The following is a 26,545-nucleotide window of genomic DNA, read 5'->3' as shown; positions in this document are numbered from 1 at the left end:
GGGTACAGGGAATCACAGCCTCTGTCGTGCCGTTGCCTCGGAGGCTGGGGGCCGTGGACCAGCGGTCCTCAAACCCTGGCTCACATCAGACTCACCGCAGGGCTGGTGAGAACGTGGTCGCCGGGTGCCCCCAGTGTGGATGGAGGGCCCAGAGTGTGCAGTTCCAAACTCGTTCCCAGGTCCCCCGGTGAGGCCAGCGACAACACCTTGAGAACCACGGGTGTAGGTCATTCGGGGAGCCTGTGCACTGAGGAATTTGGAAACTCGGGGGCGTCGACCTCCCACGGGGATCCACGGTCCCCTGAGTTGCAGGCGCAGGAGCTGTCCCGAGTCCAGCCTGAACAACCGTCCTCCCCCGCCCGAGTCCTGTGGTGCCGATAAGGCAGCACGGTCCCCCCTAAACTCCAGGCGCAGGGGTCACCCCCTGAGGAAGGCACCTCCCCATGTGTGCCCGAAGGTTCCAGCCCCCAGCTAGTCCCTGAGAGCTGAGGCCAGGGTGGCGGGCGCAGGGGCCACATAAACCCAGCTGAGCGAAAACCATCTCGTAGGAAGAACCACGTTAGAGGTGACCCAGCTTCTTAGACAACTGAATAGATAACATCGGAGGAAAATTCTGTTCCAGAAAATAAAAGGTCAGAGAGGGCCAGGCGAGATTCCCCCGAGGCAGAGCCTGCCCAGGCCCTTCTTGCTTAGGTCAAGGTCACGGGGTGTTTGGGTCAAGATGGTGCCCAGTGACAGTGGCCTCCCATGCCAGCCTCTACTCACATCCTCCCTGCCTCCCTGCCCACTTGCTTTGACCCACTCCTGCTTCTCTCTTTCCTAACTATACTTCATCTTTCCAGATGCAGGACGCTATGGGCTACGAGTTACCCTGGGTGTATTTTGTCAGTCTGGTCATCTTTGGATCCTTTTTCGTTCTAAATCTGGTTCTTGGTGTGTTGAGCGGGTAAGCTGACCATTTCTGTGTCCTCTTTATGACGCAGCTGAGCAAGGCCCCAGGTCCCGCTGTATCCGTCACCAGGCCCAGGAGAAACAGAAAACGTCTCCATTCAGCCAGGAGGCTGGCCGTTGGCTGGGCGGGCCATTTGGCCTCTGATGACCTAGAGGCCCCGGTCCCGGTGCTGCCTGGCCGGCGCCGGGCCCGGGGTGGGCAGGGCCGTGCTCGGCTGCTCTGGGAGCTGTGCTAACTGTGGTCCCGTTCTTCCAGGTCAATGATGCCGTGGGAAGGGACTGGCCCTGGATCTATTTTGTCACGCTAATCATCGTAGGGTCATTTTTTGTACTTAACTTGGTCCTCGGTGTCCTTAGCGGGTAAGCAGGACCGAAGAAAAAGGTCTCGATTTTTCCATTTATTTCACGTACTCTTTCTGCTTTTCCTGGCTTTATTCTTTTTCTGACTCTGATGAACCTGGGACGTGGGGCCACCCCAGGAGCCTTGAAGTGAATGTCCTTGGCCTGGCTGGGCACAGAGATCAGAGGCACAAGGCCGAGCCCACTGGTTTGGGCTGCAGTGAGAGGTACCCAGGCCCACCTGTCTCCTGCCACCTGTGCACCCCTGGCTGTCCAGGAGGGCAGGATGCTTCTTCAGGAACCCCAGAGCAGTGGAGCCCCTTGGGTGGGAAGGGCTGGGCAGAGGAACTGGAGGAAGATTCGTGGGCCGTGGGCTCCTGGCCCGCGTGGCAGCCTCGCAAATGGGTACCTGCCCTATCTCTCCAGCCACAGTCCAGGGCAGGCTGGAGGTGAAGATGCAGGTCCCCTTTACCCGGTGTTGACTGGGCCAGGGTACCAGGAGTTTGAGCTAAAATGCAAGTAAACAAAACAGACTGAAAGGCTCATTCCCTTTGGCGCTCATCACAGCCTGGGCCGTCCATCTCTGTATCCCTTCTCTGAAAGGAAGGGCGCTCAGCTGTTTGAAGCCATCGATCACTGGAGCACAGAGGAGATAGAATCCACTTTCCTTTAACTTTGTCTGCTTGGCTCCAAGTGCAAGGCCCGCCTAATTTCAGCCTTTGCTCAGATGAAGTTAAAACGTGGCCGAGGCAGCCCGTGGCTGGGGCCCGAGGAGCCCTGGGCGGCCACCTCTGCACCTCGGGCCCACTGGACGCCTCTTCGGCCCACTCTCTTCTTCCCGAGCCCTCACCAGCCATGCAAGGCCATCGCCTGAAGGCTCCCAGGGACACTTTCTGCCTTCGCCACGTGGGGAGGGGCAGCTGCTTCGTAGGCTTTCTTCCGTCTCTGCGGACGTGATGTTGGGAGAGTCGGGCAAGGGAGGAAGATTTCCCAGCCCCGCCTGCCGCAGCCCAAGGCCTCGCAGGAGCGTCGGGGTCAGTCCTGGAAGCGGCGGAGGGACAGAGTCCACCTCTGTCCTCGCCCCTCCCTGCGGGGGTGCTGTCGGGGGCTACGTCACCCCGGGCCTTTGCCGCGAGCGGCTGCACAGGGACTGGCACCTTCCGTCAGGGTGACAGTGACACGCAGGCCGGGAGACGCCCCGGTCAGCTGCCTGGAGGGTGAAAGGGTTTCCATTTTTGTGTCCGACACAAGAAAATGCCCTGTTTATAAGGAGTCGTCAGGAAGAGCATTGAAAAGTCAACCTCATCACCCACTCAAGGCAGAAATTTGAAGCTCCAGGCAGAAGGTTTTTAAGTGTTACTCACCCATCTGACAAAACGGAGATAATAAGCCCGACTCCTCGGTCGCTGGGACGGTAGAGTGAGGTGCCTTCCGTCGAGTCCTCAGCACACAGCAGTGCTGTCCTCACTGGGATCGCTGGTTACTCGAAGGCTATCAGAGCTGAGATTACTGAACAGGGTCGTCACAGGTTAGACCTGCTCCACGCTCTGCTTCCAGAGACGAGGGGAGGGAGCCTGAGACGCCGTGTGGCTTGTACGGGGTCCCCTCACTGGTCACTGTCAGCACGAGACACAGCCCAGCACTGTCTTCCTGCCACTGCCCCGCAAACGAACGTTGAACAAGCTGGACCTGTAACACGCCAGGGCTCTGAACCTTGAAAAAAGTGGTTCCCCGTTCTCCCTGCAGAGACAAGGAGCGAGTCTGAGAGGTGAAGCCCCCCCAGGGGTGTGAGGTGGAGGCTGAGGCTCTGTCTGGTCATCCTCGGCTCCCCCAGCGGGTCCAGGTGGGGTTGGATGGCGGTGGCGCTGGGGGCGGGCAGAGTGATCTTGAAGGGCCGGTCTTGGTTCAAGTGACAGCAGGTGTGTGGAGCCAGCGGATTCCAGAAACCCCGTCTAGTCAGGGCCCGTGAGCCCAGCCCTTGCTCGGGGTCCCCGGGCCCCTCCTCACACCCGCTCCTACCCCGTTCCTCCCCACGTTGCTGGGGAACATCTCCCAAGGCTCTGCCAGCCCCGGGCGCCCTCTGCCCAGCGTGAGCAGCTCCCCTTCCCGGCCTGTCCAGAGGGCTGGCCACGCGGTGAGAAGGCCCAGAGCCAGGCTGCCGTCGGCTGAGCACGCGTGGTGCTCGCCGTGTCTCGAGAAGTCCGGACAGCAGTGTGGTCGTTACCCTGGAGCACAGCCGTACGCCTATTCACCCGGCGGTCGGCCTTCCAGAAGCATTCGGAAACCTCTCAGCGCTCACGGAAGGCCCGTCTCAGGGTGGTGTCAACGGTCAGCAGCTCGACGGCAGGCCCCAGGCTCGGCGCCTTCGGTGGATGCACTCCTTTGCCGCCCACGACAGCCCCGCGCGCTGGGGCCATGCGGGTGTCACCTGCACAGAGGAGAAGAGTGAAGGTTACGTGCAGGAACTACCCCAGTTCTCACCGGTGCGGCCTGGAAGATCCGAGGTTCAACCCACGCAATGTGGACCCACGGCCTCTGTCCCCATCCCCCAGGCTCCACCGTCCCCAAGCCCATCAGCCTGGTTAATCCCGTGTCCTCAGATGACAGCCAAGACCTGGGAGGAGACGGGCGGGAGCCACAGTAAGGACAGGGAGACCAGCCCAGGGGTCCCAGAGGAAGCTGGGGAGCCCCAGCCCCGAAGGCTGCGGACAGGTCCTGAGCTGGGGGCCAGCGGCCCTGCAGACATAACAGCCCTCGAGGGAGAACAGAGCTCCCCCAGCAGCACTGCAGTCTTGGAGCATTTGGAGCTGGGGTCCGACACCCTGCGTCCACCAGTTAAGGGTATTATTATCGTTTCAGAGCCCAGCACGGGAACTGTCCTCATGAACCACACCCTGCTGTCACCGGGGAGGGGCTCAGGTGTGCTTGGGGTCGTCTGCTCGGGAAAGCAGGGGGAGCGACACTCTGCAAAGCCTCCATTTTAAAGGCGGAATTCAGAGATTTTGGTCATCAGAGGGACGGCCGTCCTTTGTCTGGAAACCCATTCCTGCTGAGCCTGGAGGCGTCCATGTAAATGCGCATCTCGTGGATTTTTTCCAAACGCTTCCACGGTCATCATCTCTTGATCCTCACATGTCATAGTAATGATATTAGTCAGATAAGAACCAGATTATATGACCTCCCCCTCCAGAGATCTCAGCCTCTAGCCATGAGAATTACAGCGACGGCAGCCACAAGATTCTGGAAGCTGCACTAGAAGGAGCCATCGGGTGAAAGTCCCTGGACCCTGGACTCTGGTTACTTTTTGGTTTTAAGTGGTTGCAAACACAGAAGACGTGTGTCTTCAGGTGACAAGGGGCCCGGGACCTCTTAGAGGGTGGGCGCCCAGCTCTTGTCCCCCCGGGGAGATGGGGCAGAGGGCCTGAGGATGGGCATTTTACAACCTGAAAGCATCCCTGACCACGGGCCACAGTTGAGACGCTCCATCCAGGTCCTGAGGAAGCAGAATTGCCCAGGCACACTGCCTCGTGGCTGGAGCAGGGGAGAGGCGCGTGATTCCTGGAAGGCTTGTTCCACGGAGTGCCCACCAGCCCTGGATTCGGGAACACTGGCCTCTGCCCTCAGGGGATGTGGGGTTAAGTTCCTGCGAGGCTCTGGACACGACACTGCCGTCAGTACACAAGCATCTGTGTGAAGTCGCCTCGTTCAAGGCACCGTGTTGATCCGTTCGCACCGAGCTCTCAACCCACAGCCCATAACTCAGGCCTGGATTCCGCTTGTCGGACACACGGACTTGCCCCGTGAGGCACCATCCAGTCCTCGTGCCCTTAGGGTCACAGACTGCACGGCGGCTCCATGCTCGGGGGACGTTTTAATCAGAAAAATCACCAATGGAAAGCACAAAATGCGGAAATGGGCTGTAAAAAGACTCTTATTCACAGTATGAGCTGCACCACCAAGGAGGCGAGCGGCCCCTCGTCCAACTTCAGCCGGGAACGTGACCCCAGGTCCTGCCTTTCTGCGCGTTCGCGGCGACTGCGAAGCTCGCAGGGTGGATGGCGTGACGAGGAAGGCCTAGCGGGAAGGCGGGTCTGCAGACGCGGAGTCCGTGGGTGACGAGGACCAGCCACACCGGTCACCGCGGGGCCTGGAGCCCAGCCGCTGCGCCGACGGACCCTTCGCGCGGCCACCCCCTGCGAGCTGTCCAAGTGCGCACCCGGCCCGGGCTCTCCACCGCGTTTGTCCTGTCGGCCGTTGCGCGCACAGGACGTGCTCCCGCCTTCGCGCAGACCCGCCACGACTGACCGGGCAGCCGGCTCCAGCCCCTGGGCCCAGGCCGCGTGGGACGTCCAGCGAGGAGACGAAGAGAGCGGGGCGCTGCTGCCCTGCACGTCCCTGCTGCGTGGAGCCCGGAGAGGGAGCCCCTCACCTCCTCCCGGCCTGGGCCAGGCTGTGCCCCACGCTCCGCGGGTTCCTGGCTCTGCTGCCTCTCGAAGCCCCTCGCACCCCAGGAAACCTCATCTCCTCTTCTCCCGGATGTCTGTCTTGGCCCCCAGAGGTCGTGGGTTGCGGGTGGCGAGACTTCGTTCCGCGGAGCAGATGCTATGACGCACGGCTGGGTCGGCTTTCCCGGCTCTGGTCTGATCCCAGCTCCAGGAGAAGCACGGCCTCTTAGCTCCTCAGTCACCCTTCCACCCGAACCCGCTGCACGAGGCATGGAGCTCTCAAGTGTGTGGAGGCGGAAGGGCAGTTGGGGGGCACCTGGAGCTGCAGTCTGGGGGCTGCAGGGGGGTCCCGCTCCGTGAAGTGACTCTCCGGGTGGCGAACCGCAGCCCCTGGAGGAGTGGCGGGTGCGGAGGGCTGGGGACTCTCTCCGGGCCCATCTGCCGTGGAGGCGAGGCCTCCATCCACACTGTCGGCTGTCAGTGCAGCCCCTTTGCCCCGGGAAGGAAAGGACGGTGCCGCCAGCCGCCAGGAAGCCCAAGAAAGAGCAAGTTCGGTCCGATTCGAACTGGAGTCAATCAAAGTGAAGAAGAACGTTCCATCCCAACCAGAGCGTCGTCAAAGCAGCAAAGAGAACTCGTAGCAAAGGAGCCACGGCTCCCGGTGAAAACGTCCCCCAGACCCCTCCCGGCCCGACCCTCACCATAAAGCGTCGCGGCTGAGGTCTGTGCTCCTGCCGCGGCTGCACTGAATGCAGGTCCTGGACGGTGGGCGCAGGGGCTCCGGGGTTGAGCCTTCCTGCCCCATGGCTTGTCGGTGTGTCCTTCCCTCCAGGGGGCCCTTCCATGGAGTGTCTGTCTCGTGCAAGGAATCCCTTTCAGGTGGACTCTGTGGCCTCCCACCCTGAACTAGGCCTCAACTGCTGAGGGAAGGAGGAGTCACGTCTCTAGGAAGAAGCCAAGAATCCCCCCCAACACGCACACACACACACACCAGGAGCCCCATTTCCCAGGGACTGGAGGTCAGAGGCAGGCTGCTCCTATCTGTTTCAGAAGAAAAGGCACAGACTTGCTTTGAGAGTGAGAACCAGCCTCCCTGACTCCCCTCTTGGCCGTCAGGTCCCTCCTGGCTCAGAAAGTGAATTCAAGGTCAGAGAGAAAACAAGGACAGAATCATAGAAAATAGGAAAGAAACAGACACTCTCCAAAATTTTTCAATAAGCTCTTCCAGCAAATCCCGGCTTAATTTTAGTTTCTACTCATCATTGCTTTAGACTGAACACCTCATTTAACTTTTATATCATCTTGATTTTATGTATTTTTCCGTTCTGATTAGATTTCCTTTTGAACCCGAAGGGCACCCCCCAGGACATTTTCCTGTGTCTGGAATCCTCTTCTGTCTCCCTTCATGTGGGAAAGGACATTCTCTAGATTAGAAACCCCTCCAGGCTTGCTGAACGCGGCAGAACGAACCCTAGAAATGAGAGTGGGGGGTGAGGAGGTGAGGTCTCCTGGGCCTGACATCAGTGGTGTCCTGGTAAACATTAACGACTGGCTCTTTGCAGGGAAAAGCCCTGGTTTGTAACATTTGACGATTTCCGCGGTGTACGTATCCCCACCGTGGCTGATTTTGAGCCACCGAGGAGGCATCAGGGTTGGCAGAGCCAGTGCAGGGACTGGGCTTCAGCTCGACCCCAGGTCCTTGTCTCCCGGGGCTATGGCGGGGGTCCCGCCGGGTTACTGCTCGGAAGGCCTTTCCAGGTCATTGGAGAACATTTGTCATGAAGAGGCAGAGCTTGCCATCGTGGCCCAGGAAGAAGGGCAGTGGATTTGGTCCACCCCACAGTCGTGTCCCGAGTCAGGCAGCGCCCCGCCCCAGTGACTCCGTCCTCTTTCGCGAGAGCAGATCAGACCCGGGGCAGGGGGAGCAGTCTGTGCAGCGCAGGTGTGGCCCTTGGCTTCCAAAGCGAAGCAATTAATGCTTTGTTCTTCTTGTCCCTCCGCCCTCTCGCCAGAGAGTTTTCCAAAGAGAGGGAGAAGGCCAAGGCCCGGGGCGACTTCCAGAAGCTGCGGGAGAAGCAGCAGCTGGAAGAGGACCTGAAGGGCTACCTGGACTGGATCACGCAGGCAGAGGACATCGACCCCGAGAACGAGGACGAGGGCTTGGACGAGGAGAAACCCCGAAACAGTGAGCGGCCTCCCCGTCTGGGGCTGGGGTCTGGGCGAGGCGGGGGGCTTCCCCCCGTCCTGACGGTGCGGCCCCTGTAGCCACACCGGTCTGGTGGGTGGCCGTCCTTCTCTGCTCTCAGAAATCAGTGCCACGTGTGGAGCAAAGCCTGCTATAGTCATCCTAGAGCCTCTGGTCCCGGGACGGGGGAAACTGCTCAGTCGGGCTCTTGGTTTTAAATCCGACATCCTCCTCCCAGCTCCGGCTCCCTGGGCCGGGGCAGGAGTCCTGCTCCAGGCTTATTCAGACGGGACCATCTCCCCCACGACCACCGGAAAGCAGGCTCCCCCACTCCTCTTCCAAGGACCACTGTTCTTTCTCAGGGAAAAGAGCCCAAGGTTCTCTCGAGGAGGCTAGATTCAAAGATCTGGGAAGGTGCTAAATGGGAGGTTGGGGAAACCCGGAGGAAACTGGTAGAATAGCTTTAGGTTTTAGAAACTGACCCCAACCCCTCTGTTCTCCTGCGGGCCCCCTTCCTTGGGTTGCGCACATTTGAATCGGGACGTTTCTGACCAAGGAACCAAGCAGGTTAAATAGACGAGATGCTTGCTGAGCGGGGTCAGTCAGATAAGCGGGGGAAGCTAGAAAGGCTCCCAGGCCCAGAGGGAGGAGAGAGACCCGCTGAGGCTCCGGGGGCTGACGGGGAAGCAGGGTGTCCATCGCTGTGTCCTGACAGAGGCCAGGAGGGCGCAGGACGCGTGTGTGCACGTGTATCCTGACGCACGTGCGGATACAGTGGCCTCGTGCGTGGGCGTAGATTCTGCCGGTTGTGTTCATGCCCCCTGGCCGGGTTCTGCGTGTCCCTGCTTGTTGATACCTGAACTCTAAGTGGGAATTTAGGAGGGGGAGCAGGTGGAGAGAAAAGGAAGACGACTTGGATGTGAGCAGAGAGCAGGCCCGCCTCCATCGTTTCAGAGACGGATTGAATACAGCCTTCCACGACTTGCTTTCCGATAACTCTGCTCAAGGAATGAACACAAAATTAAAACACACACACAGCCAGGGACTGGTAACAAGGAGGCCTTCACGCTCTGCTAAGGAGTTTTTGCAAGTTGGACAAGGCCTTGGGTGGATTAGAACGGTGAGCGGCGATGCTGCTGAGAATCTTCCTGGAAAGACGCCGGCAGCGTCCATTCCGCTGCTGACGGATCATGGATGGGGGATGGTCCATGGCACCCAGCCGTGTGTGAATAGTGAGCTAGCCTGGCAGCCTCGTCGACACCTGCTGCGAAGCACAGGAGCGGGCTGTGGGGTCCGGTCTGCACCCTGGTCCCGGTGGAGCCCAGCTCACCACGGATGGTAGGAACGTGTCTCTTACATGTTCGTAGAAACTTGTGTGTCCACTGCCCGCGCAGCACTCGGTGGCCGTCCACAGAGACACGGTTATCCTGCTCTTTTCTGAGGACAGGTGTGCTGCTTCCCCGTCCTGCCCTGATGGAGAATTCTTTGCTGCTGGAGCGGATCGAGTGGACGAGGCCCATCTGCCCCCTCTTTCTGCCCGAGCTCTGGGAAGAGCACAGTGTACCGCCCGCCCCGATGGACAGAGTCTCTGCCAGGGTTCTCATGAGCCCTTATGTGGATGAAGTCAGTCTGAAGCCTGGCGTCCCTCCCCTGCGCTTGTCCCTGGTGGCTGGAGGAGCCTGGGGTCTGCTTCTCATCCTCAGCCTTGGCCTCAGAGGACGGAACGGAGCCCCTGCCGCCTTCCGTCGTGGAAATGGTGGCGGGCCGGTTCTAGGGGGAGGGGGCCAGGGACTGGGCATCTAAGAAAACAAGACAGAGGATAAAATAGAGGCACGTGAGGAACTGAATGAGAGACGCTTGGGTATGGAGCCAGGAGGCCTGTCCAGAGCCTGGGGCGGCAGGGAAGTCCGGTCAAGAGCAGGGTGGGGCTTCCCTGGTGGCGCAGTGGTTGAGAGTCCGCCTGCCGATGCAGGGGACGCGGGTTCGTGCCCCGGCCCGGGAGGATCCCACGAGCCACGGAGCGGCTGGGCCCGTGAGCCGTGGCCGCTGGGCCTGCGCGTCCAGAGCCTGTGCTCCGCAACGGGAGAGGCCCCAACAGTGAGAGGCCCGCGTACCGCAAAAAAAAACAAACCAAAAAAAGAAGAGCAGAGTGGACGAGACGGGCTTGTTAAGGGACTGGCCGCTTAATAGATCCACAGAAAAGGTAGGCCCGCGGCTCAGAAACTATATTCTGATCTTCAGAACTTTGTAGTTTGCCCTTTGAAACAAATACAAGGGAAGAAATGCCGCTACTAATGGTATGCGTTTCTATCAAAGTAGTGTCTTTGCCTTTGAAATTGCTAAAAGATTACAATACAGTGTATTTGCCAGTTGTCTTCAGCTCAAAAATTAAGTCGTCTTTTGAGAAAAGAGGGAAAAGGGTATTATCACTCTTGACCAATGGCTCTGGACACTCGTGCTTGTGCCCCAGGCAGGAGCCCCATCGGCACTTAGGAAATGCCAGCTGTCGGGCGCTGGTGGCACAGGGTGGCTCCAGTGCAGACACAGTTCAGTGACACGTCATTACGTGGTAGCTGAGCTCACCCACGGGGAGCCCAGTTATTCATTTTTCGAGGAAGAGCTACAGATACCACTGTGGCCGTAGAAAGAACAGGGCTCGGGAAGGCAGCAGAGAGAGGGCATCGTTTGAGGTGTTTCTCTAAGTAATTAGAGTCAATGAGTTGGCCAGTAAATTATATAAAAAATACGTTAAAGTACACTCAGTTCATTCATCCTTCCACCCACCCATCCATCCATCAAGCAATTAAAGGTCTGCTCTGTGTCTGGCGCTGTTTCTGGCCCTGAGGATATAGCGATGCACAAAGTCCTCAAAAATCCCTGCCCTCATGGAACGGGAATTTCTTCTCTTCTTTCTTTCTCCTCCTCAAGACCAAAGAATGCATGGATTAAGTATCTGTGCATATGGGAATCTCTCTCTCATGTCGTTAAAACCATTTCAGTGCAGCCCCAGTCCTCCAAGAGAGACATTTGTGCAGATGAACCTGGGAAAGACAGACCGTGGAACCAAAACACTTGAGTTATAAGCAGGTTAAGTATTTATCCAGCGTATTCAGTTCTGTTCGCAGGAGCCCCTCTGCAATCACCGTTCGCCAGCAGAGCCGCGTGGCCACCGCCGCCCTGCGGCGTCTGGGGTTGCATGTTATTGACGCACGGAGATTTGAGGGCCTCCGAGAGCAGCAGGTTGCCCACGGAGGGTCCTGTGGGGCTCGAGAGCAGTGATCTGAACATCACTGGTCTACACGGTATACGTGTCAAGGGCACGTGCATCATTATTTGAGCTTTTTTTTTTTTCTTTTACAATTTAATCAGTACAATCAGTTTTCCTTGGACTTCCTCGTGGTCATGGCTGCCACACGCCTGGAGTCCTGAGACAGCGTCCCACCAGCACCCGGTCAGACGGCGTGAGAAAGACACTAGCAACGGCTTTTTTCCCGACTCCCTTCTTACTTTGGACCCAAAGTTATCGTGTTGGAGGCCGTCCTAACCCCACACCCTGCGGGAGAGCAGACACCTCTGCTGCCCCGCGCATCACCTTTAGCTCGTCCTAATCAAGCCCTAAAACGTCAGTGCTGGAAACCGCCGCAGAGATCAAGTGGGGAACAGCTCGCCTGGGCTGGTGATGAGGGCCGTCGGGGCTCAGAGGCAGCGCAGAGACGAGCGCCCAGGGGCCCTACAGTGAGGCTGTTTCATGGGTTCTTCTGGGCTGCTGGGAATAACTCCCATGGGCGGGTCCCAGACACCCATGTTGTATGCAGACCCTCACTCGGGAATCGGGTCAGAACAGGACCCCGGCGGGGGTGGTATCTCCACAGACAGCCCGTCCGCCGTGGAGCAGTCTGGCTCTTCTGCTGTCGGGCCCATGACTTTGTAGACACCAGTGTCCCAGCCTGGGTGCAGTGGAGGGGCCCCCGAGGGCCACGTCGAGCATACGGTGAGAAGCAGTTGTCCCTTCCCAGCCTAGGCAAGCCGTCCTACGTTTCTTAAAGCAAAACCAGCTTTGGGGGAGCTTGCCAGCCGGCTGTAGAGACCACAGCCATCTTCCTTGGATGGTGGAGTAGCTTCTGGAAGGAAGGAGGGTGTGAAAGCCGCACAGTAAAAGGGAAAGCTGGCAGCCAGTGGAGCAAGGGCGAGACCTTCTCATTCATGTGCTCTCTTTGAGGGCGTCATTCTTCCACAGCTGGTGTGGAGCTGCTCTTTGGATCCCGAGGTTGGACAGTGGGCGAGGGTCGGCATCTGCAGGCTCTCCTGGGCTAGAGCGCCGAGGCGGACAGGGCGGGGGCGCGAGAGGGGACAGGACAGGGACAGTCTCGTTTCATCCTCCCCGGGATTATCTCCCGTGGGCACTGACGCCCCCTTTGTAGACGGGGAGCTGGGCTCAGAGAAGGTAACGTGTCGTGTCCCACAGTACGCTGCTCCCGACCTCGGGGATGTGGGCCTGAGTCCAGCGCTGCCTGGACCCCTCCTCAGCCCCGCCCTTGGTGGTGCAGGGACCCCCCTGCCTCTCCGGCCAGAAGCGGCTGGAAGAGGTCCCTCTAACCCCTTCGTCGTAGCATCTGTAACACCCTCGGTCTAACGCACAGAGCGGGGTGGACGGAGGGAAGGAGGGCTGGGCGGGGGGTGGAAAATCTGATCTTAAACATTACCCTAAAGGGCCCTGAGTGTGATTTTAAAAGCAGAGAGAGATGAGCTTTATGATTGTAAGGACTGTGCGTGGAGCGTGAAAGGGAGTCATGGCAACATCTTGCTCAGGCAGAAGAAGGTTCGCTGAGGTCAGAAGCCGCCCGCCTGGAGTGGTCTAAGGGCAGCTGTGCTTGGAAAGGGGGCACATCAGTGGCACCACCCGTCGGAGTTTCCTTCGGTTCGCGGCTCCTTGAACTTGGTCAGAGGAGGGTGTTGGTCAGCCAGGAGGCTGCAGGGAGGGGTGCTCCAGGGCAGCGACCAGCCCCTGTCCTGCCCTGGCGTGTGCACCTGGAGGAATGTGACGTAACCACCTTCAGTGCTGCGGGGTCATGTGGCCGCAGGGTCACCTCGGCGGAACCTCTGACGGTCCCAGGATCCTGGCACGATGGGCGAGGGGGGGTGGTCTCCAACCAGCAACAGCCTCACCATGGGGGCTCATGTCACCTCCCTGAGGCCACCAAACCCACTGGTAAATGGATCCGCCCACTCAGCCCGCCCAGGTAGCCACCCAGTAAAGCGCTGCTGTGATTTTCTTGTAAAGCTTTGCAAACAGATGGACACACCTGGGGGCTGAAGGTAGCTCCGTGGAGGCGCTGAGGGGTGAATCGGCCTGCATCTCCCTCCGAGCCACCCCCTGATGACCGGGGCTCAGCCCGAGAGAAAAGCCCCTGTTGCATCAAGACATGGTTTCTGTCAGAGGCTGTCCGTGGAGGAGAGGGTGACAGCTCCCACCTCTGTCGCCTGCTGACATGGGGAGTTTTCACCTGGGGGTGGAGGGGGATGAGCCAGGGCTGGGGCGCGGCCGTGCCAGTCAGGTGGGCTAAGTGCGGTAGTAAGAAAGTCTCAGCCGCTTGGTAAGGTGAAGGGTGCTTCCTGCTCCTGGTTCCATGTGGGTCGAGTTGGCAGGAGGGAAGTTCACCTCCCCCCGGCCTCAGAGGTTCTGCAGATCCCCTGCGTCTGGACAGGAGAGGAGAGAGGCAGAGGGCGCTTGGAGGGCCCTGGGGAGGATGTAAAAGCCAGGCCTGGGAGAGTGGGCATCGCCTGCCACTGGCCAGAACAGTTTACAGCCCCCATAGCTTCCGGGGTGGGGGGCGGGGGGAATGGACACGGTCTAAGTGACCAGGGGCAGCCGGGGGAGGGGGCGTGGTGGACACGCAGCCACGTCTCTGCTGCCCACAGATTGGTAGCGGCTCTCGAGGCCAAAGGGATGAGAAAGCAGCTGCAGATGTAAAGTGCAGAACAAGTAAGGGGGGGAGGGGAGGGGGAAGGACTTCAGTCTCGGGTTTTGGGGTGAAACCGAAGGTCAGTCCGGAAGCGGGGCTGAGACTGGTCCCAAACGGCCTCAGGTGTGGACTTTCTCCTGTGGGTTCAGCAGAGCCACCAAAGGGATCTGAGCAGGGGGACAAGTTCACTGTGGGAAGGTCACCCAGCTCCTTTTGTGAACAGTTGGTTGGGGCTCGGGGGGCTGGAAGCAGGGGGACCCAGGGGTTCCAGGGGCTGACACAGCCTGAAGTGGGAGTCACGGCGGGAAAGATGGCCCTCCGCTGATGGCTGGTGTCCACAAGGAAGGGACCGGGGCCGGCAGGGCCCAGGCGTCTTGGGGATGCACAGCTCGGGCTGTTCTTGACCTAGGGATGCAGCAGAGCCTGCCCCCAAGGGACCCCCGGGAGCTGGTTTGTCGCGTCTGCTTGGCTGTGGGAGCCCTTTGCCCTGCGCTGTCTCTATCCATGACTACCCTGAAAGGTGCCCTGGGTAGAATCCCAGTGGCTTCCCCTCATCTGATCCCTGCCCTTATGACTCAGTGGCTGATGGAAAAGTAAGAGTTGAGTAACAGCCCCAAACACAGGGCTGTGAGGGCTCCGTCCTTCTGGGTCACTTCATCAGACAGACGTGCCCAGGCCTCTGTGGCAGCTGCAGTGCTGCAGGAGAGCTGTGTGCTTCCGCGGAACAGGAAAGACCCCATCGTCTTAAGCAGCGATCGTACCTGCTGTAACCCTGGGCTGGTGGCACCTTGTGTTTGGGCCTTGCGGTTCGAGGGGCAGGGCTGGGAGAGAGAGCCCTGCCCTCGGGGAGCTGCCCCGAGGAGGGTGGTCCCGCAGTGGGTGGATGGACTCTCACACAGGAGGCGAGTGACGGAGTGAGGCTGAGCAGAGGCAGTGGGGAGAAGGACAGCTGGCGGCGGGGCCACGTTAAGTGTTGCTTCTGCCCTCATGGGGCTGCTGTGACACATCTCCACAGACGGGGGCTTAGACAACAGACATTGGCTTCCATGGCTCTGGAGGCCGGACGTCCGTGATCGGGGCCCAGCATGGCCACGTTCTTGGGAGGCCCTCTGCCCGGCTCACGGATGGCCCGCTTCCTCCACGGACGCCTGCCTAGTGCTCTGGCCTCTTCTTCTAAGGCACGAATCCCACTCAGAAGGGCTCCACCCTCATACCCTAATCGCCTCCCGAAGGCCCCACCTCCAAATACCATCACTCTGGGATTAGGGTTTCAACTCATGAATTTAGGGGGACACACACGTTCAGTCCATCGCAATGATCTTTCTGTACCCCTGTGCGAGACCCCGGATTCCTGCTGTAGCCAAGTGCGCGGCTCCATCGGGATCAGAAACCACAGAATCCGGCCGCCGTGGGGAAACGCGTGGTCCCCTGTGAGTGCGGGGACATGGGGGTGGGCGCTGGTTGTCATGCATCTGCTTCCTGCAAGCCTGGCTCATTTCTGAAGACAGACAAGGGTAGGTTTTCCTCTTGTTCACCGTGCTTACAGATCCACTTCCTCTAAACAGACACGTAGGTTTCAACACTGTCTCAGGACAGATCATACAACGCGCTCAGAGGTAGCCCAGCCGGAACCTGGCAGGCCCTCCCAGAGCACAGCAAGCAGTTTTGCTCGTGTCCAGACCCCCCGACTTTAAGCCTGTACTTGGACTTCACTGCAAAGACCGTAGACTTCCCTCCTCCTGCCCCTGGTCTGGATCCACACCGGGTTGACGGTCAGCACACCCCTCCTCAAAGGAGAGGATGAGCAAGAAAACTGTGTTTGCCCTTAAGACCCTGTTCTCAGCATGCGGCCCCCGAGTGGACAGTGTCCTGTAGAGGTCATCAGGGCATCAGTAGAATGTCCTGTTCCCAGTGACGTCCAGATAGTAGGCTAGGACGAGAAAGAAAGCCGTTTACTCAGCTTCATGAAAATATACATTTTTTGCAATTTAGACTTAATTCATATGAGTTCATCAGACTGTCCAAATTTACCCCCTGCAAAGAGGTCTGCAGGGGAAACTCACTAGACAGAGCTGTGAGAAAGGTTTATCCTCTCCAAAAATATACATTTGAATTTCGATAAGGTTCTTCAGTGTTAGGCATTTTTTTTTTTTTTTTTTTACAAAAAAGTAAGGATATTAAGATATTTTTAAATGTCTGGACAGAGGAGCTTTTGATGGTTCCTAAATACGTGTTCTAAAAATGACTTGCCAAGCACAATGCTGGTAAGTCCTGTTCGGAGGGCTTCAGAATGTGTCTGATGCAGGCACACGAGCCTCCGAGACTAGAGGTCAAGAGAAGACAAAAGTGCAGGCCACAAGCTACTAAAGAACCGTTACGGCTGCCCTGGAACTTGTGTGTGCCTCTGCCCCTGGGGTGAGATAATAGATCTGTTCTCAACAACTTGCTGATAGGTGAAAAGCCCTAATTAAATGCTTGACAGGTTGGCCTTAAGGTGAAAAGCCTTTGTTTACCTTCCCAATTCCAAGCTTCAAATCAGCTGGCCCAACCCTTATACCTCATTTCAGTGACTCATGAGATAGGATAATGGTATCCGGTATCAGGCTAGTCACTATGCTAACAAAATTCTCTGAAAATAGCACATGTACCCACACCAGGCACGTACACTCACACATGGGCAGGAAGAAATTGAGGACCCCGTTCCTGACAGGAACGTTCAGAATTAGAGCCTCACTGTGTTTACTAATACTTGTCCCAGCCAGTGGGTCCAGCTAGGACAAGAAGCTTGGTGTGATGTCTGCTGTGTGCGGTAGAGACAGAGGAAAAGATCGGTGCTACCACCTGGGGGGGTGAGCATCTTCTTGGTGCGAAAAGTACGGCCAGCGGTAGGGGGTCCCAGCCCCCTTGCCCGCGGCTCCTTCCGCGACGGTGCGATGACTGGGAAGCTGAAGCTGGTTGGTCGCTGACCGTCAGGCAGAGCGTCCTAGGTTTTCACCAAGAAGGCCCCAAGCTTCAGGAAGACTTGTGGAGCTTCTTTCTGAGCCTCTTAGGTGGTGTAAAATCATTTCCGTGAATTATAATTTCCATAATCCCTTAATGGATGGATTCTATCAATTCGTTAAGTCGCCCCTTGATTAGAAGAGCTGCGAGCACAGCAGTAGGAGGTGAAAGGCCCTCATCCTTCTCTCCTACCTGGAGGCCAGGGTTTCCGGTCTGCACAGTCGTGCTGTGTTTTTGTAGACCGAGTAGGGACCTGAGAACGACAGGCCACCTGACTTCCAGGCCCCGCCCAGTAGCCGATGGGCAGCGTGCCTCTCTCGGTTTCCCTGTTTGTAAAAGGAGGGGTCGGATCAGACAGCTGCACAGACACCTTCCAGCTCTGGGTTTTGAGTCTCTAGTTGGAAGTTGACGCACATTAGCTTCTGCTCTGGGTGTCCTGCAGGATCCCCTGAACACTGGAAGCGAGCTACTCCTTCTGAAGACCCTCCGGCGCCCGGTCCACCCTGCCCTCCCGCCTGGAGAGCCCAGCTCCGCCATCTGCCTGAGGACCCGCCCTGCTCCCAGCCCTCCTCGGGCACCCCTCCCCTCCTTCCCTCCCGTGCTCACGCCCCTCCTTTTTGCTCCCACAATTCCTATTCCACACCTGTGTCACGGCGCTGATGTACGTGACCTAGTGTACCTATTTATCCATCTTATCCCCTGCTGGGTTGTGCACCTGGAAAGGGAGGAAGCTTTGCATCCCCATCACTGTCCGGAGCCTGGCACATAGGCCGTTAGTGCATATTGGTTGGAAAAGGGTGGAAATTAATGGAGAAAAGTGGGGTCCTGGCCTGGAAGTCTTTGAAGTTCTGCCATTGGGAATGGTAGATGACCTGGACCTGCCTTGTGACCGTGTCAGGCTAAAACCAGATAGGACCAGACCTGGTCCCGCAGAGGCTACATAATGAATCAGACGCACAAATTAATTTTTCATCTTCCGTTTCTTGGCTGTCAACGCTGCTCTCTGACTTCTGGGAGAAAATGGTGTTTTCTATTCCTCGGTCTTCACGTACTCACCTCTCCTCCCGGTTCTTCTTCAAATACATCCAGAGACTTGCCGGAAGTATCCTTATTTTATTTTTCTCTCAGCGAGGTCAGCTAGCCAGCTTCGCACGGCAGTCGGGAAAAGGTTAAGAGAGGACCCAGAATAACTTCCCAGCTGCTTCTGTAGGACCGGAAAGCTGAATACATGTAAGGCTTGAAAAGGTCAACTCCCTTCCAAGGGACAGGGGTTTGATTTCATCCGTTCTGTGGTCTTTGGCCTAAGGCTCACTTCATTCACTGGCAGAGATGGAGATTCATGGGCTAAATGTTATCACCAGCTGACACTTAATGAGATCTCAACAGTAGCTCCTGGATGGAGTGGAAAGCAGCCATTTTGGTAATAAATAGAGAACAGCATCTAATTTGTAAATTCCTCTTTCTGTTGCTAAGTTTAATCAGATCAGTGCAACTGAAGGGAATTGTTGATGACCAAAAGTTATTTTCCATGCCTTAATCTGGCCAGGAAGCATTACTCCTAATGGAAATGGTGTGCTTCTCTGACAGTGGCAGGGGATGACATTTGTCATTAGACTAACCCAATTGTTGCATATTAAAAAATATGTTTAGCCTCAAATCTATTTAAAACCAAACTGGAACTGAGGCCGCATATCTCTCTGCTACTAGTGTCACTGGTTCAGAGAAGAAAAATTCTTTCCAGATGAGCTACAGACCTCTGTAGCAGTGCCAGCCCCAAAGGGTCCACGGCCCATGAGATTTCATCTTGACCAAGCAGAAGCATCCAGTGTAGGGCTCGGTGGACCACCGTGGTGACCAGGTGTGGTCCCAGCCTCTCTGGCATGGCAGAGAGCAGGTGGAGAGGACAGAACACAGGCTCCGGCGGGTCCTGGCTTCAGTTTAGGGTTAAAAAGGAGAATTGAAGGGGCACAAAAGGGGGGCTTAGTGCAGCTCTCTTTTGTCCAGTCATGCTTAAATCTTTTTTTCATGAGTAATCACAGTTTTTACAAATTGTCTTCTCACAAGCTGTTAAGCATTTCCAGGGCAGGGACCCTGTCAGGGTAGGTGACTGTTAGCACACAGTAGGGACATCGTGAATATTCATGAAGCACTGACGACCTTGGAGGTGATGCCCCAAAGGGAACGTGGTAACTGCAGCCCACCCTGGGGAGCAGCGGAGGATACATGCGTCATCACCAGTCAGTGCTCAGACTGCAGGTGACCTTTTAGATGCAAACAAGTGGTCCTGAGGTCCTCCTCTTGGACCCGCGTTTTGCTTTTTCATCCCCAGTAAATCCATCCAGCGTCTGGGCCTTGCGCGCACAGAGAATTATTAGTGATGAGCACCTCCTCTGACCTGTATTACCTTTAATCCTCACTTAACCCTCCAAGATCGGTATTATGGTCTCGGTTTTTTAGATGAGGAAGATGGGGTTCAGATGATTTTCCCAAGACAAGACAGCCAGTAGGAGGCTTAGCCTGGTCCCACACCGAAGCCTGTCTGGCTGTGAAGACCACCCACTTCCTCTTTTGCCAGGCAGCCCCTATGGCCCGAAACACCTGGTGACAGGAAGGGGGTGGGGGGATGGGGGACCTGGTTCATGGGCTCAGCTCTCCTACTCAGAGCTCCGTGACCTCGCACAAGCCCTTCCTTCCCTGGGCCTTAGTTCCCTAAGGAAATGTGAAAGCGGTGCTGACGTAACCCCGGCTTTCTATAGATCCTGAGCCCCCGCTGGCCCTGCCTTTCTTCGAGTGCTGTGCTCCGGCATCATGGGGGCTGGGCCAGGGAGAGCGTGTCCTCGTTTTGCAGACTCTGGTCCTCTCCCTCTCGGCCGAGCAGCCGTTTTGCAGACTCTGGTCCTCTCCCTCTCGGCCGAGCAGCCGGCGGCCGAAGGGGAAAGTGCCCACCATCTGAGGACTTCGCCTGGCCTCTCCCCGCCCCTGGCAGCTGATCTCTCCGCGCCGGTCTCTGCTTTTCTTTCCCAGAGCCAGCATCCTGAAAAATGTCATCTTTGTCTTGAAGGCATCCAGGGGTAGAATCTCAGCGCTGGAAGGCATCCCAGGGGCTCTCCCTGCTCACACCCTCATCCTGTCCCCCACCCCGCCGGTCTCCTGTCCCCTCCCACACCTGGCCAGCCCTGCAGCCCCTCTGTCCTCACCCTGCTGACCTCCCATCTGCCGGGGGCTCGGTCTCCCGCAGTATCGTGGGAAGAAGAAATAGGTTGCATCTCCTTTCTGCTTCCCAGATCAGGCAAATGCCCTATCTACACGCCTCCTTTGCGAACCATCAGTAAAGGATTTCTCCGGCAATGCGATCAGCAGAAGTAGTAGAGCTGCTTGAATCTGCCCAAGTCCCCCCGCCAGCCCCCTGCCCCTGCTCACTTCATGGACCACACACACCCCTTCTCGCATGATAAGCCTGTTCCGCGTCCCACCCTGCCCCCACCCCCTGGTGCCCCGTGACACCGTTTGAAAACCAGAACTTCTGTGTCCTTTCCTCCCCTCTGGGTTTCCTGGGCCACTGAGCCCACAGCGCGAGCCTCATAGGAGCCAGGACCCTGAGGGGAGCGGTGTCGGGGCAGCAAGGCCCAGGCGACCCAGGTTGGCCCCCCTTGAAGTCATTTCTGACGTGGGCATCCCATGTCCTTCCAGCGCCTCCGGGCCTCTGGCTGTGGAGACAGTGGTCCCTGGTCCCTGGGTTTCAAACCATCTCTCTCTTCTAAAGAGCAGTCAGCCTCTCCAGCAAGCCCAGGTCTCCTGAGAAACTCTGGAAGAGTTCTAAGATTAAGACTTAGATAACGCCTTTGATGGGGTTCAGGCCTCAGAGGGCGGATCTGGAGGGCAGGGCGGCTCAGTGGAAGGAGCGGAGGCATCGTCCCGTGTGAGCCCGTCTGCTGTCCTCGCCTGTGTGCTGTGGGGCAGGGTCCCCTCTGGCCCTCGTGGGTCACCTGGCCGCGGGCCTTCCCGAGTCAGCAGTGGAGGAGGAGGGCCTCGAGCAGGGCCGGATCCTGGAGGCAGTGAGTGGACGAGGCGAGTGGGAATCTCCTGGCCTCTGAAGGCAACCAGGCCGTCGTGGGGACGTTTCCGACGCGTGGGCAGACTCTTCGCCCTCCACGCCTTTGGTCCTTGTAGAACCAACCCGCTGAGCAGGCAGAAAAGACTTTCTGTGTTTGGAGATGGAGACCAGGTCCCCTCACCCCCGCTCTGGGGATGACCTCTCCCTGTCAATGGGTTCATCCTGTTCACCTTGCCTGCACCCAGAGGTGTGTGGGTCAGGTCCTGACAGCAAGCAGAGGCTTGAGAACTGGGCAATTTAAGGAGAGGCTCATAAAAATGCAGGCGCCAAGGGTGACACCCCCAAACGGACCTTGAAGGCGTCGTCCTGCTGGTGCCTCCCACGGGCCCTTTGCAAAGGTCAGCCTCCCGGGCACCGGGTGAAGGAGCGGCTGAAGGACAGACCCCAAAGCCACCCAGCACGTCGGAGCAGCCCTGAAGCCCCACGAAGACGCCAAGTGTTTACTGTAATTCCACAGCCAGTACCACTAGGACCTGGAAAGGAGTCCAGAGAGTTCTAATGTGAAGTCTCTGGCCTCGAGAAAGCTATAATTGTGTCAGGGAGACACATGTGAAATACACGTGAAATGAGAGCAAACTAGAAGAAAAACAAATGGAAATTCGTTGGTAATATTAGCAAATATTTATGGCACTTTCCGTTTTACAGGTACTTTACAAATATTATTTCATTTAGCCCTTCTCAGAAGCCCTTGACATAAACAGCACCGTTGTCTTTTGTTTTGCAGATGGGGAAACCCGGGCTCAGGAGGGTTAAGTAACTCACCCAGACATACCGGCTGGGAGGGCTGGGACTAGGTCTTGCATCCAGGTTGTTACTGAAAATCCTCACAGACCCCAGAGTTCTGGGGGGCTCAGAGAGGGGACTCGGGGGCAGCAGGTCCTGGAGGGCGCCCTACTGGAATGGGGGAAATGTGAACGGTTCAGGCGAGGGCAGCACCCACACCCTCCAAAAGGCTCGCGGGCCGAGGGGAGGCAGCCATAGGTGACACCCGCCAGCGACACAGTCCTACTCCAGCAAAATGTCATTTACGAAAGTAGCGGCCGTCTGGGTCTGGCCCGAGGGCCGCAGCTCCCCGACCCCTGGGATAGGTGAAGGGGAGATGGACGGGGCCTCGTAGGAAAGCCCAGAGGCTGGGATGAAGGTGGCCGTGAGGTGGACAGCCCCACCTGGGCTGGAGTTCTGCAGAAATCATGGGCACAGGGATGTGGGGGGATAGTGCGTGCATCAGTGAGGGCCGCCGTAACCAAGTACCACGGACCAGGCAGCGTGGACAGCAGACATTCATTTTCTCACGGCTCTGGAGGCTGGAAGCCTGGGATCGAGGTGTCGGCAGGGCTGGTTCCTTCTGAGACCCCGAGGGGAGATGGCTCTGGACGCCTGTCCTTGGCGTGTAGACGGCCTCTTCCCCACCCCCACGGGTGTATCCCCATCTCCCCGCCATGCATGCCTGTGTCCAGATTTCTTCTTGCGATAAGGGCACCAGTCATAAGGGATCAGGGCCCACCCTTGTGATGGCGTTTTAATTCAATCACCTCTTTAAAGACCCCCCAGCTCCAAACACAGCCACACTCTGGGGTTCCAGGGGTCAGGATTTCAACCTGTGAATTTTGAGGGGACACATGTGGCCCTAACAGACAGGATGGAGCCCGATTACGGGGGTTTGGGATTCCAGGTTGGAGTCAGCAAGGCAGGAAATGAGGACTCCTTTGCTTGTTAACCATAACTTGGATTAGTACTTTCGGAAAAAGAATACTAATCCGACCACTTGTATGCGGAAAAGATGATAAAACGGGTGTCTGGCCAAGTAAGTGGCAAAGTCAGTTCTCTAGCTCCATCTGTGAGTTCGTAGGAGGCTGGCGACTAGATCCTGCCATCGGGCCCGCCCAGGATTGGCAGTTGGGCCGGACCTGGAGAAATGCAAGTTCAGGTTGGCTGAGAAACACCCTCAGTTCCTCCGGCCCCTGACACCCCCGGGATGCCTGGCCCTGCGCCCCCAGGCCTCTTCCACCAAGAGCCTCCTGGAGGATTCCTCCACCCGATGGTGAGGCTCCCAGCTCAGGTCTGGGCACTGCTCTCAGCCAGTCCCAGGAGAGGCCGGCTGCTCCTGCTGCCCCAGCCCACAGACAAAGGCAGGCTGGCATGGTGACGGAAGGCTCCAGACTCGCAGGCCTGCCCACGTCCGCCCACGTCCGCCCCTCGATCTCTCACCTGGAGCTTTGCCCTGAGGCCGTCTAGGCAGTCCCGTTGCACAGAAAGGTCTGAGGCAGAGGGTAGGGCGGTAGCTGGTGTGACAGGGGGTCCCCAGATGTAATGAGTCAACCCACAGGGGGCTCACGAACCCCAGTGCTCCAGAGGACACCAGTCTCCACGACCACTTGGGTCCCGTGCACTCCCAGCACGGTTCATGTAGTTTCCAGTCTGAGATCATCCTGTGGTAGAAGTGGCTTATTACAACCAGCCCGCCCAGGACCCACACGACTGCTCTCTAGCAGACCTGGGACGTCATCAGTTCCTGGGAAATGAGAACTGTGCACCTCCCTTGAGATGCAGAAACGTGGTCCTACTAAGCGCCGTTCGAGCAAGTTGCCCCCAGGAGTGGAAGTTTGGAGGGAGAATCCGTTCTTGGCAAGATGGAGTCCGTACGGCTCACTGATGTTCCTAAAAATGTAATTATGTTTCCGCCACCTGCAGTGGTAGCTGTTAATTACTCTTTCATGAGAATCTCGTTTTCTTTCGGAATCTGCTCAGCAGAAGCCGAGGGACAGGACAGCCCAGAGACCCAACATTTGACCCACAGTCCCTGGTAACGGTGAGGTTAGAAAGTCAGGAAACTAGCCTCCCCTCAGCATCCTTCCCGAGTCCACTCAACAGCACATTTCATTCCTCAGAGGCCTTTCTTTACAGGAAAGGTGCGCCCTGGCCCCTGGATTCTCTGCCATCTTTCTGCCTCAGTTTCCAACCCACCGGTCATCTGAGTGGCCAGTGGGAGACTCAGGCTTGCTGCCTCCCCAAGAATAGGGCCCAGCATTAGCAATCCCAGCCTTGGCCGGCCTGGACTCTCAGTTTCCAAGATGAACCCAAGGCGATCTCTAGGGTAACAAGTCCCTAAACGAGTCAGCTGTGGCCTGTGTCTAACCCCTTAGAAACAGAAACACAGACCATCTTCACCCCATCAGGTGCCTGTGGGATAAGCTACACAAATTAATAGGAGCCACTATGTGGGTGTAAACTGTGACTTAAAGCAAGGCCTGTAAATCCACACCTTGACCCCAAAGAGCAGCTCCCCAGAGACTCCTGCCCCCCATCAAGGGCATGACTGGAGGCTCTTCCGACCACGTTCCACGTGGGCGGCTGCCGCCTGTGCCCGCGTGACTCACCAGGCCTGGTCAAGTTCAGTTATAGAGGGAAAGGCCGTGTTTTTATCAAGCTCTTTCTAGTATTTTTAAAGTGATCACATAGCTATTTCTGAAGTCAAACAAGATGGGACAGTATCGATGCCAAAGCCAGAAGCTGGATGAGCTTTTCTGTAGCAGGTCAGTGACCTGGGCCCCCGCCGGCCAGGACTGTCCCCTCAGGCGTCTGTGTGGACAGACAGACTTGGAGGCTGGCAGCCCGTTACCCCGCCCACTGCCAAATCAAAGACCCCTCACGATGAGACGCTCACCCGAGTGACCCTTGTCATTCTAAACTGACACGTGTCTTTCTAGAAGGGAAATTTGCTAAGTCATCCATTTCAACCCTTTAACTCTCAGCCCTGTTTTCGTGTAGGAATTTTGAGAAGTGAACAAATAATGCTACTGGTTGTAAAGTTTCTCTTTATTCCAAGCTTTGTGTTGGTTGTTTTTGGTTTTGGGTTTTTTTGGTGTGCGAAGCATTGTTTTAAACGATTTTCTTTTTTTATTAAAGTATAGTTGCTTTACAATATCATATTAGTTTCAGGTGTCCAATATAGAGATTCAATATTTGAATAGACTATATTCCATTTAAAGTTATTATAAAGTACTGGCTGTATTCCCTGTGCTGTACAATATAGCCTTGTAGCTTATTTATTTTATGCATAGTGGTTGGTACCTGTTAGCCCCCTCCCCCTATCTCCCCTCTCCCCGCTTCCCTCTCCCCACAGGTAACCACTAGTTTGTTCTCTGTATCTGTGGGTCTGCTTCTTTTTTGTCATAGTCACTAGTTTGCTCTGTTTTTTAGATTCCACGTATAGGTGATGTCATACGGTGTTTGTCTTTCTCTGACTTATTTCACTGGGCATAACACCCTCCAGGTCCATCCATGTTGCTTCAAGCTTTGAACTGTGAAGATAAGCGTGCTTCGGAGACGGCTGTTTACGTGGCGTGAAAACAAGCCTGACCCTTTCCTCTCATGACCAAATCTTCGGGATTCCCACTAACAAGTAGGGATGAGTTGGGACCCTCCTGGGTATCCGTCTCCTCAAAATCAGTACCCACCTGCCAGTGTAGACGCTTCTGCGGGAGTGACCCCTTCTCCCCAGGATCCGTTGTTTATTTTGTGTTGTTAATTCATGTGATTTGGGGTTTGGGTCCTATTTTGTTCTGTGTTCTTACCTGTTTTGATTTATCAATTTTTACTATCTCTTAGTTTGTTTTTGGAGGTTAGCGGAACGTCCTCTGTGCGGTCGCCAAGTCCCCTGTTTCTTTCTTTGCCTGAGGCTGACCCTGAGCTCTGTCCACGTCTTACTCCTGGTTTTCTACTCTGATATCTTGTCTGTGAGAGGAAGCGCCCAGAGGGCTTGCTTGATTAGAAGGAAAGGGAGTTCGCTTGGTCTAATCGCCCCCCAGAAACCCATTGTGACGTCCCCCATGCCCCCGTGCGTGTAAATTATGTGCTGGTGCCCACGGGGTAGGGCGGGAGCGCGCTTCTCCTGGTGTGCGTGCGCGTGTGCGAGGGGAGGATAGCTTGTCCCACCCAAAGCCACCACCTCCTTGTCCCTTCAAATGTATAAAGTCAGCAGACATGACAACCAGCGGTGGCTGAGCCCTGTTGGGGCCTTTCCTGTGAAGAGCGCCGGCCAAGGTTAAGGTCACTGAAGGTGCCACCGTCTGCCTGCTCCCCATGCACCTGTGATGCCCCCAGAGCCTGATCGGCTGTAGGAATCCCATCTCGTCTGGGGCGTAACCCCGGGGTCCATCGAGGTGAGCACGGGGTGGGGGCCCAAGACACCTGTGTTCCGGTCCGAGCCCCCAACCACTGTGTGACCCGGACACCTGGCCCTTCCCTGGACCTCACTTCCCTGTCCTGTGACGAGAAAGCTGGGCGATGTCCAAAGTCCATCCAGCACCAGGCTTCCTTGAAATGATGTCTGGATTTGTTTTCACCCAAGTTTATGGAGAACGAGTCGAGGGTGGACACAGGACAGTCCAGCATGTGGGAAGCCGTGGGCTTTCCGGCTGTGTCTCCCACATTCTCAGAATGAGTCTCTCACACCTGCCCGACTTGACTTCATCCAAAAGAAAAGAAACCGGGGACGCCCCACATCCAGCAGCATCCGTACCACCGGTAGAATTATCCGAACAGCGTG

General features: G+C 56.9%; 1 protein-coding gene across 1 annotated transcript in view; it reads left to right on the top strand.

Moving 5' to 3' along the window:
• Window positions 1-26,545, top strand: part of CACNA1C (calcium voltage-gated channel subunit alpha1 C) — a 422,079-nt gene that overhangs the window by 277,608 nt on the left and 117,926 nt on the right. Inside the window, exons 8-9 of the mRNA XM_089920067.1 lie at window positions 1,208-1,311; window positions 7,748-7,920. Of these exons, the coding sequence (XP_089776193.1) occupies window positions 1,208-1,311; window positions 7,748-7,920 (277 nt within the window). The remainder of the gene's footprint in view (window positions 1-1,207; window positions 1,312-7,747; window positions 7,921-26,545) is intronic.

This window comes from Delphinapterus leucas, chromosome 11 (assembly GCF_059928025.1).
Source record: "Delphinapterus leucas isolate spDelLeu-1000000601 "Yukka" chromosome 11, BTC_Dleu_Yukka2, whole genome shotgun sequence".
In the NCBI taxonomy this organism is placed as follows: domain Eukaryota; kingdom Metazoa; phylum Chordata; class Mammalia; order Artiodactyla; family Monodontidae; genus Delphinapterus; species Delphinapterus leucas.
Note: the sequence above shows the minus strand (reverse complement) of the source record. Positions and strands in the feature narration are given on the sequence as shown.